At 38.4% G+C, this 12,041-nt stretch overlaps 1 protein-coding gene across 1 annotated transcript in view; it reads right to left on the bottom strand.

The window, feature by feature from the left end:
- LOC124255691 (zinc finger SWIM domain-containing protein 5-like) overlaps positions 1-11,433 on the bottom strand; it is a 42,409-nt gene extending 30,976 nt beyond the window's left edge. The window contains exon 1 of the mRNA XM_046689582.1: positions 11,066-11,433. Coding sequence (XP_046545538.1) covers positions 11,066-11,432 — 367 coding nt within the window. The 5' untranslated portion in view covers position 11,433. The remainder of the gene's footprint in view (positions 1-11,065) is intronic.
- Positions 11,434-12,041: the final 608 nt, after the last annotated feature.

The following is a 12,041-nucleotide window of genomic DNA, read 5'->3' on the forward strand; positions in this document are numbered from 1 at the left end:
AACTCTGCGCAACGATTTGTGATGCCCTAGATAACAAGGCCACCCGTATCCCTGGTTCAGAAGTAATGACCTTGTGCCAAAGTGTTTCTCTGCTTGACTGGACTAGTTTTCTGGCATCACCTAAAACCGATTTGACTTTTCCCAATGTGCTTGGTTTTCTAGCTGGGCAGATAAAAGTATTGGCTGAACTTCAGGAATTATTTATTAGAGTGGCGAGTCTGGACTGCCTGTCAGCTTTTGGACAGGCTGTAATGTACCCTGAAGCATACACTAATATTTCAACAATTACAGTCAGATAATACCTGGACGGACAGCTTCACAACTGTGACCAGTGTCCGTGCTGATACCTAACAATCAGTCATTCAAGCGTTTCCTTTTCATACTGTCCAAATCCTTGAAGTGATTCCACCCATTTACATGTAGTAGTTAAGAGATCAGCCTAGGTGTGTAGTGTTCCGGAATGTCATCTGACAATGGCCGGAACTGACCTATTGTTGCAAGCACCTGCCAGTGGCTATACCACCTGAGTACTTCCAGTGATTATTGAGCTGGAATTATCAATTATCAGTTTCTTGTGAATGTGAAAATGTAGATCTCGATACTTAATCAATAGCCAGAGATTACCAACTGTGTATGGAGGATGAGATCATTGCAGCACTTTGGTCTACAATATTAATGAATCCAGGTCCCATCGCTACTGATACAACAAACTTATAACCTGTTCCCACGGAAATGAAATATCAATAAAATATAAAATCAACATGATCAGTGTTATTTATTGTATAAGCTCACAGAAATGTCTAATTAAAAAAAACAACTGTTGTACAGAGTAAACAAGTTTTGTGCCAGGAGTTTTGTGACATTATCTATCAATATTTTATATGTTTGTAATTATATTCTTTGTTGGTAATTTTTAATGTTCAGTGTGGCTGTATTAATTTTATTACATTTTATTACAAGAATTTATACAATAATATACACATATCATATATATATTTATATATGTATTATTGTTCAACTATTAACTATTTCTGTTTCATTTTTAAAATGAAATGATGATCTTGAAATAAAAATAACACATTATTACTGACAGCAAGAATTAGACCAAAAGAAACTGGCCCAGAAAAATGTCCACTTTTAACATCTATTAAAGGTGCATTAAGAATAGGATAAGGAAACGAGTGTCAGGGTTCAACCTCCACTGGCTTCCTGTATTGTATGTAAATCTAGGTCATTCTATTTTGAAATAAGTACACAATGAAAATAGTGTCATAAAGCTTCAAATGTGACCAAAATACCTTGCTTGCTTCTGTTGGCTCAATACACATTTGAGCATGGAGATGCAAATACCGACTCATGGGAAAACCTGACAGTTATCTCCATTTGAGAATCAAAGGTCAAAGGTACACAATACTAAATATCCCCAGTGCTAGAGGAATCCCACAGCATCAGCTGATGGGGAACATCCTATGACATCTGCATGAGAAAGCCTTCCTTCCTTCATGGTGACTGTCCAGTTGTAGCCCCTAGCCCCTAAAGTATGTCCATTCTCTGTTGAAACACACAGCCACTCCCCAGGCAAACCATCATGTATACAAGTTCCATTCTTTGCTCTGAATAGTAACAACAGTCACCCTTAATTACCCCCATGTTGAGTACAGATAACCCCATGTGGAGTAAAGATAACAACCTACAGAGTCAGAAAATATCCATTCTCCCACCCTGACTAGTGGACACAAGCAAATATGTCTCCCATGCAGAGTACGGATAACCAAAAGTAAAGACGACAAAATATGGAGCAAGGAAATATCCATTCTCCCAACCTGAGTAGTAGACACATGCAAATATGTCTCCAATGTAAAGTATGAGTAACACATGTGTTAAGTACTAGACACAGCCAAATAATTTCCCATGAAGGGTATGGATAACACATGCGTCTAGTACTAGACACAGCCAAATATTTTCCTATGAAGAGTATGGATAACACATGCGTAGAGTACTAGACACAACCATATATTAAATAAAGTATATTTCTCCCATGTAGAGTATGGTATTCCTAACAGTTTTCTTTTGCAGGTTTCAGTAATATAATTAAAAGAATTCAGGACTGGTAGGGAAAAACAAATGTAGAAGACAAAAAGCATTTTGCCTGTTTTCTTCAGCATGTTCAGTAAGTTATTTGAAATTATGTACATTATCTATATGAAGCCAGTCTGTTTTATCTTTCCATTAAACATCACATACATGCTAATGGTGATGAACAGGTAACTTCATAGTCAAAACTCACCCTAACCATGCATTTTTTACAACACACCACTTTGAATTGTAACAAAATCCCAACCCTGAATTGTAAGAACAGTCTCACCCTAAAATGAAGGAACTACTTCCCTGAATTGTGAGGACACACTCACCCTGAATTGTTTGAACAGCCCCTCCCCAGGACACCCTTACCCTGAATTATAAGCGTGAGTGAGTGAGTGAGTGTAGTTTTAGCAATATTCCAGCACGGCAGGGGCACCAGAAATGGGCCTGAAATATAAGAACAGTCTCACCATGAAATGTAAGAAACACCTCCCTGAATTATAAGGACACCCTCACCCTGAATACTAAGGACAACCTCACCCTCAATACTAAGGACACCCTCACCCTTAATTGTAAGAACAGCCACTCCTAATAGATACTACAACCATGAGGACTAGACTTCATATCATATTACCCCCAATCTACAATTACAACAGCCACCCAAAAATATGAAAGAGGAGACAAAGATTTCATTTTGCAAGACAGGACACACTTGAGTCCACTGCGCCATAAATTAACCTTTACCTACTTTTCTTCAAGGAACAAGAGCTCTCTAATTATCCTTACAATAAGTTCTCCCTCACACCCAGTCACTTGAACTGGATATAAAGAGCCTTGCCCCCCTCCTCCTCCACAACCCCTCCCTATTGTCCTCTGCAAGGCAACCATCCCACATCACAATAAGAGGGAGATAAGTCATTAAAGTCGTTCAATACATTCTATAAGGCTGTACTGGGACAGTCCTCTGCCCAGGCGGACATTCCTACACTAATTCATCCAAGCACCTGTCACCTTAAATGCATGAGATAGCATCACAAAACTGTCATTTAAAAGAAAAAAATAACTTTTTTAACAGTTGTATGGATCTAACATCATTTTACCTATATTTTGAATTTGTCCTCTCACACCTGATCAAACCAACAAAAGATAAAAGTGTGCAATATTTATCAACAGTTTGTACAGATGAATATGTTCACAAAGACAGGCAAAAATGTGTCTTTTCACCACTAGATTATCTTTGTGAAGAAGTGATTCTCTTGCAAGGAGGAGCGGAGCAAAACACCCCCACACAATAGGACGCCAATTGGAGGAAAGAGATGAAAGAGTGTTTTCTCAGTTTTTGTGAGGGGTTTGAAACCAAATCAAACTGGTGTGAGTTGGGACCCACATGACAGTGGACTGTGAAAGCAACAGACTCTCTGCCAGTCCACTGACGGCATCCTGCACTGGCTCACCCAGGAAATCCCCTGCCCTGAATCCGCTAAAGCCAGTGAAGGCAGGATTGCCTGGCTTTCACAGTTACGGTCATCCATGTGCACCATCGACACTGTCTCACTTCAATGACACTTAATTGTTGGCTGTTTCTTCGTAAAGTAAAGTAAACTAAACACAAGGCCGACCACTCCTGCTATGCTTAGCTGAGCTAAGCCTCTTTGCTTTAAACTCCTTATCTGTATGTGTGCTGGTAGGTATTTGAGAAAGGGATGACTTGAGCGTGAACAAAGTATATCACAAGTCTTGTCCAGCAGTCTGGCACGGGCAGGAGGCGACTCATTCCTGTGAACACACTCAAGACACCTGCCGTTATAACTACCCAGGAATTTGGATTGAGAAAGAAACATTTGTCAGTCCTGTGAGGGCTGTACACGCAAACTGTAGTACGAGGGCTTTATGGCGACAGGGAGAATTCCCCCAAGGGATTTGACAAACAAATCTGTTTTGTTGTGGACATTGTGTATTTGGTCGCAAGCGGAGAGAATATAGGGCAAACACTAAACGGAATTTTGAGAATCTGAAAGAAGGCACAAAATACACGCTCGAATCTCAAGAAAATTACAACAAATATCCAACTGATGACTTGCTGTGTTGCCAAGCAAAATAAAGCTGGTCGAAGAGTTGTGACATTCTCAAAGAAATGAAAGGACTCGAAAGCAAGTTAATTCAGAGATTGTCAGTCAAATGGCAATTTACGCTGCAAAGCAATCTACTGCCACTTGGCGGGAGCAACACATTAACAGGTGTAGGATACTAGAGCTCAGTAACTCTTCACAAACACACACATAAGCAACAAGTCAAGTGTGACCAAGACCTGGAAACTACAGTAATTAACATCACATTTCAGTTTCAATATACAAATATTCAGAATCTCAACATTATCAGATCATCATGTTTACAGTTCTGAGACCATATCCACAAAGCATACATAGCACAACATCATTTGTAAGATACAGCACAGAGATACGACAGTAATGCTACAAACGTTTTGTAGATCGGGACTTTGATTACTATCATAACTTGTATTACATTTTGCATATTAGCCTTCGTGTCATGTGCTATTGTACCTATTGTTGATTAACCGTATTTCTATAAAAGAATATATTTAGAGAAAAAGGCTTCTCCGAGTTGGTTCACTATGCTCCCAAAATGCTTTCAGCCAAATTATTGCTATTAAGTAATGTAAAAGTTGACCTAGCATTAAACATGTTAACTCCCTCCATGAATCATAAAATATATTTTCCCAGACCCTCCCACAAGAAGTGGGGTCAGAAGACACCATGTCCACATTCCTACACACAGAGGAGAGTGAGCCAGACTCTCCCCTCCCAGACTGGCTTCACTCAGTAATGGATCTGTGTATACACAAGTATGACACCAATGTAAATCTTACATTGTATATAACTGTCGTAAGGAGAAACTTTGAATGGCTGCAGGGGTACCCACTGGATACACTTCATACCCTGTGGCCCACAGAGTCTAACAAAGACAGATAGCTCTGTCCTGATCCTTGTCAAATGGGTTATCTCACATCCTTCTCATGTAGTAATTTATTCATCAACATACCTGGCAGCATGCCAAATTATTTTGACATTCAGGTGATGCTTTAATTAATAAGTCATCTCCCCAACCCTGTTTAACATCATCAGCTCACCAAATGCACCGAGAGAATTTCAAAACAATGCCATCTCTGGAAAGTTACCTCAGTCGGAATATTTAAAGATCAAATTTGCATGAAGTTCCCCTCAAGGTTCTGGGATTGGAAACGGGTCAGGGGACTGCTCTGGGTCTCGGGAAGAATGCTTAATTAATCATTTCATATATTGTTACATGGCTTGTCATGGCAATAACCTTCTGGGCAACTCAACTGAAGCTGAATTCCTTCTCATTTAACACAAACATAACGTACAATACTTGTCTATTAATATTATTCAGGGCAGATCACAATAAAATGTATTCTTTGGAAACCTCAAAGAAAGAACTTGAAGTGTAATATGAACAAACAGCATATATCTTTAATGCTGGCTAATGGTACATAAATATGTGAAACGTGACACTAATCTTGAAGATAAGACATGAAATATTCATTCTGATGAGGATACGGTAGCATAAACATATGGGAGATACTTCTATATATCCTAACTGACATGTATCTCTTTCAAACATCAAACAAACATAAACTTTGATAAATATTTTAACACTAGTGTCAATAGACAGGAATGTGAGGATAGCCGTATACTCTGTGTACATAGGTCAGGGAATGCTACAAGGCTGAGCTTGGAGGGCTTTCTTACACTTTCTACATAATGTATATAACTCCAGGGATAGAAACATTCCTTGAATGCTTAACATACATGATTGGTCTAATTAGCAGATCCATAACGCAACCATGACATAATCATTCAAATTTTGTCATTGAATCATGACATATTTGCAGTATCTCTTCTGTGAATTATTTTCACTTAAAAATGTAACCAAATACATAACATATACAAGTCTGAAATACATAAATGCCACATATTAACACAATTTGCCATGTGATACTGGTTATTTAGTGCTATTATTTATAATGATGCTGATTTTTTTTCTAAATACTAGTACTTCGTGACACATGTTGAATGAAAATGTTTATATACCACAGAGAATTCTTTATGACTAGACGGTACTATTCTCTGACTTTGGCAACAAATTAATAGCCAGAATCAGTTTTTTCATTCTTGTAGGCTGGAATAAGTTTTTTCACTCTGAACAACCTTACCTAATCACACAAAAATCTACGGGGAAATGAGACAAAATATAGTTTAAATAACACATACTGGCATGCAGAGGCATACATACCTAACCTACTTATTACTCACATTTTATGTGAGGCATGAGCGATCAATGACTACTTTGTACATTTCGAACTAAACTTCATTTAAAAGGAGACCAGGTTTAAAACAGCTGGCATTCATGCAAGATCCACCTTGTCTGCTGGCTCTTTTGATGCATATTACTCAAGCAGGTGAGGGGCATCCTAGTTACAATATGTCTATGTCTAGACCAAACATGACAATTAGCTTTGGACCTGATCAATTTTGTTACCGGTATACTAAAGGTATCCTAAGGATAAGAATTATTCCCAACATTTGGGGGTACAGCTATATGTTATCAAATACAGTTAAGTTCTAGGTTTACTTCCACACCCCAGAAAATGAGCATTAACACTTGAAGCAGAGTCCTGGCAACTTTTAACTTAGATAACATAGGGTTTTTTCAGTGTAAAATGGAAAAACACTCTTATATTATGTATACCCATGCAGTGCTTCGTACAGCAAACTAAATAAAGATGTTTTTGCAGTTTCAGGTTGACTAAGACAAAATGAATCCAGCACACCCTACTGTTTCCCATTACGTCTACTGACTGGTAATTATCCTCCAGTATAACCCACACACTTGTTAGTTCATGCTGTTCAATATCTGCAGCATACTCCGTTCAACATTTTACCAAATAATAATAATAAATACATGATAGCAAAGGCCAAGCAAGTAACCTAAAACAGCTTTCATTCCGATGGAGTAAGTTGAGCTTAATGACTCTTTAACCAGTATTCCAGTTATATCACAGAGTGGCAGCTAATGTTGGTGGAAAGCTGAAAGTGATCCAGGTCTCATTTGTTTACCATTTTCATACAATCTATGGATAGGGTGCTGACAAAACTAGAAACATAATCAAAGTGAACTAGGATCATTCCATTTGAACCAAGCATATGAGCTGATATTTTTTTGTTTGGCCTAACTCCATACAAAATGTCACCTATCAAAACAGATCACCATCTTAATGTCTTATCTATTACCAATAGACATGTCCCATCATATCGAGCCCTGTGACTGAACTAATCTCTGTCTACATTGGTCTATGCACACACTTGTGAATGGTTATATCACCAAGGAGTCTGTGGAGTAGGTCCTCACTTCCTTGGCATTGTTGCTTGTGAACATTATCTGTACTTGCTTTATCTTTCCAGCACAGGAAAAAATATTTTGAGTGACCTCTCCACAATGTCAATAAAAGTTGTTAGCAACATACTGCATGTAATATAATTCCATGACTGATATATATACCAGTAACAAATGTTTACGACTGAAAATATGTATGTGGTATTCGGGTGTTTCTTCCATCATTAAATCTAAGACATAAATCTAATTTCATACCATGAGACAAAAATATGGCAAGTGTGTACATATGCTTTATGGGATATGTTTTATCTTTCCATATACACAAAAACTATTATCATGCCATGTGTATATTTAAATAGAATTGCACATCTGATTATCCCTAGCAAAAGTTGAGTAGTGTGTCAGTGTATAATATGTGCATTATGTGTACAGACCTGTTAGTGAGACAGGGATAAATGTCAAGACATTTCTATGCTTCATCAATTTTTGAAGAATTTTCCCTGATCTTACTTACATTACATTATCAATATCTCATATTATGTAAATATTGGATGCAATTATGAATGCTGTAAAATATGGAACATTGCAATGCATAGTAAACCTTTTACTGTGCTTGACATCCATGACTGATCATGTTCTTAAATAAATAGGTTGTACAAACACGGTATGGTTCACTTTCTCTCCATTCAGCTTATTAGTGTAGTTTTTCCAGTTTGATATTTTTCCTTCAATGTTTCAAAACTCATAATGGAAATATTCATAAATGTGATTGGTTGATAGCATAAGAATACTGGTTGACAAAACAAAGATTCTTGAGCATGATGAACCTTACAACACATAGTTTGGAAACTTTATGCTACATCTACACTGTTAAATGCTAGAGGCACTGTTAAGAACTATATGGGAACAGTCACTGTGTCCTTTGCTAAAGTAACCTAAATGTCTTGGAGGCTGATTCATCAAATGGTTAAAGCATGGACATCTTTTGTAAGCAATACACAAGCTGATCCAAACTTCACCCTGGCCTTGGTCTGCATCTGATCTTCAGGAACAGGCCGCCATTTAATTTGATCTAAGACTGGAAAGAGGATACAGTCCTACATATGGGACCACTCAGTTGAGTCAGCTCCACATTTTAAACATGATACTGTGAAAGCCAGATTAACATTACACAGGCCCATATCAACATGAAACAAGTTTTCCTTAGCCAAATCAGCCTGATTCAACACCAACTTGAAACAGTTTTTAAACCAAACCAAACCACAAAGCCAGATGAAGTCGTGACCCATATATTTTTCCGGGTTAAGAAGTTGACTAAAAGAAGTGAAGCTGCTGTTCTGTAAAGTGGGTAAGAAAACTCATAAGACAAACAAAGAGCTCTAGAGAGAGTAGATCTGTGTCTAGTACATCTCCACATGGCCTGGTCTTTTCATGGCACAGCTTGAAGCATGGCTTTCCTGCAAACCAGCTGTGAAGCTGGGATCTGATAATAGAAAGCTGCCTCTCAATCACAGTTGAAATGTGACCATCCACAGTCCCCAGTTCCTTTTCAGATGCCCTCCACTCACACTAGGACATGTGCAATGGACGGGATCTTGTCTTTGGTCACTGTCAACAAATGCCTTCATGTTGACTCTGGGCAGGTTGAACTTTTCACACTGACAGTTTAAATCTTTGCAAAAGGATTTGAGCAAGTTTCATGACAGCGAGGTATAAAGATACTGTTTGAAATTGAAAATGTAGAGTCTTCAGTGGTTCTTTGTGTCAGTTCAATTTTAGAAGTGTATAAATAGTTCTGCTTTGAAAATGCACAATGAAACCTGCAGTGCCTGTAGCCAGGACATGTAAACCAGATATGTGAATTGGAAGTGGTGGTGCAGAACTGCAAAATGTGTAGTTGAAGAGCTGTCAAAAATCTATATACAAATGTTACAGAGTAACAGACTGCTTTGCATCAACTTCAAGCATATTATTCTTAATAATCATTTTATTGTTTATCATTACTTGGGTTTATAAACTAAACATACTTTTTTCCCATGATTTTGAAACGAAATAAAAACAAAGTTTATAAAAACTATATATTTTTAGGAAATAAATTTGATTTCTGTCAATTTTTTTCTATTTAATCAGCAGACGTGATAAGGGATCCATGACAAAGCATTTTATCTTTAATCCAAAAGTCACCAATAATGAAGAATTCATTAATGAGAAACAATGGAAGGATTAACTCGAGGTACAATAAAAATGCCAGCAGATTAGAGAAAGGTGGAGCTGTCTGAGCCTGAATCTAAGTAGGTCAATCATTGCAATGCAAGCCCTCTACCAATTTCCCCTTTTTCACACACAACTTCCATTACACCAGCTGTCATTTCATTGAGGTATGGACACGCCCCCTTGCCTCACACAAACTTATTCAGATTGCCTCAAAGCAGGCCTACTCATTATCTTATTTTATGACCACTTTGAATGTGAGAGCCAGTGCCTGGATGATTAAGAACCCCCCAACTCAGTTACACTTGAATGTCTACCTGCATACCATCTTGATCAAATTGCTTGTGACTGTATTTTATGACCCAATTAACTGTCTAATCTTATCTGATTGCTAGATTGTCTGCAGCTCCTCAGATAAACATGTGGCTCAATTTACACACCAGAAAACACACCCACGTTGGTTGATCAATGAACAAGTCAATATTGTATGCAATAAACATCTCTACCGGACATGCACAAGGTTTATGGTAATTGCTAGCAATTGAAAATACTTAGCTTCAAATGACTAACCTTTTTTGAAGAATATAACATGTATCAAAAAGAATAATCCATTCAACGTTCGCGGTGTGCTTTGACAATGTGCAAATGAATGATTGAATGAAATCCACTGGGTAAACACATTGAATAAAACATGTTTTCCAAGCTGGATCACAATGCCTAGTTTTTGGTATTAACGTTCCATAAAGTACAGATGTATTTTATGACAGAGTATGCGTAGGAGAAAACATAAGCACAACTGTTAAACGTCAATCACCCCTCATGTACACACAGGGGTTGATGACACACAGAGTGAATTCTCACAACCGGAAGTGAATAATGACCCTCATAAACATAGTAAATAAAGGGAGTGCTCTTTCAATTAGGACGAAAAAATAGGTTTCAGCGTTGAGGTACTTCTGTAGGAATATATTTACTTCTTAAAACATTGGTCTAGGAGAAAAATGAAGTTTCTGTGGGATCAATTATTGAATCGATAGGCCCAGCAGCCCGTCTCGTCTGAATATATTTTCCTTGCAGAACCTCACACGTCCGTCGCCTCTCTGTAAATGTTAAAACGATTACAAGCCGAAACTGAGACGTGAATTTGTGCCTAGCCCACATCAAGCTCGAGATATCGTTGACACATGCGACAGGCGAGCTCTGGGGTCGTTTACAGATATTCATTTCACTGCGATACCCACCCATTTGGCTAGCAATGATTAGGCCCTGTATAGCTAGAAGAGAAAAGCAATAAACTATATCGATCTTCACTTTCGTGGGTTGCAATTCGATATCTTACCTATTTGCAGAACGTTGGAAACAGCACCGTTTTCTAAAAGTTTAATTCCCTGATAAAAAGGCAGCTTTTGGCTTTCACAGTTGTCCTTATTAGAACAGTTTGCATAGGAAGAGTACATGCAAATATCCTTTTCATTTCGGGGAAACGACCAGTACACAATCCGACTTTGAACGGGCTCCGGTATCCGATCGTAAAGCTGTTCTATCCGTTGAAACGGAATATTCTCTGCCACAACTTTGGCAGAAATGTCCAGAAGAGATTCCACTTCTCTTCTATGTCCTTTTTTGTCATTAGATCCATGTGCTCTGCGCGAATTCTCGCTACAATCGCGCGATCGAGAGGAGCACAACCTCTTCGAAGCCGCCATGGGAAACATATGATACTACTGAAAAGGTTCTTACTGCCCATGCGCGAGTAGGCTTAAAATAACTTGGCGCATGCGTATCGCTGTGGTATTTAGGTAATCCTGATTCCGACGTGAAAAATTAATGCCTAGTCCGGGCCCGAGGGAATCCCTTTGGGGAAATCCCTTTGGCTGAATGGAAGGTCAGCTGTGCCCGGGATCCGGCTTAGTATTTACCCCATTCATATTCTTTAGAGCGAATCTACGCGAGGTTTACACTCGAATTGGCCACCAAAGCAAGAAAAATCTTTCTATGCTGTGACTCAATTGATGCAGCGGCGTAATAATTTGTTCAAACACCTACGTTTTGTGTCCTATTTCGCGCATTTGGGATCGAGTTCTTTCTTATTTGGGTGTGGAAGTGACGTGAACTCTGAAATGCTTCTCATGCTTTTCCTCCCCTGTGAAAGAAACACGAGCAAAGGACAGCGTGCAACTATACATTGATCTTCAATGCCTCCAAATAACGTGTTAGCGCGTATCTCGTTTAGATTGTTAGCATGTTGGATTCGAAAATAAGGACAGTCAGAATTTAGTCATATGACCGAGTAAACTTGGAAATGTGGTGGCGTG

The sequence above is a fragment of the Haliotis rubra genome, unplaced genomic scaffold (assembly GCF_003918875.1).
Source record: "Haliotis rubra isolate DU_JTF1 unplaced genomic scaffold, ASM391887v1 Scf606, whole genome shotgun sequence".
Classification (NCBI taxonomy): Eukaryota; Metazoa; Mollusca; class Gastropoda; order Lepetellida; family Haliotidae; genus Haliotis; species Haliotis rubra.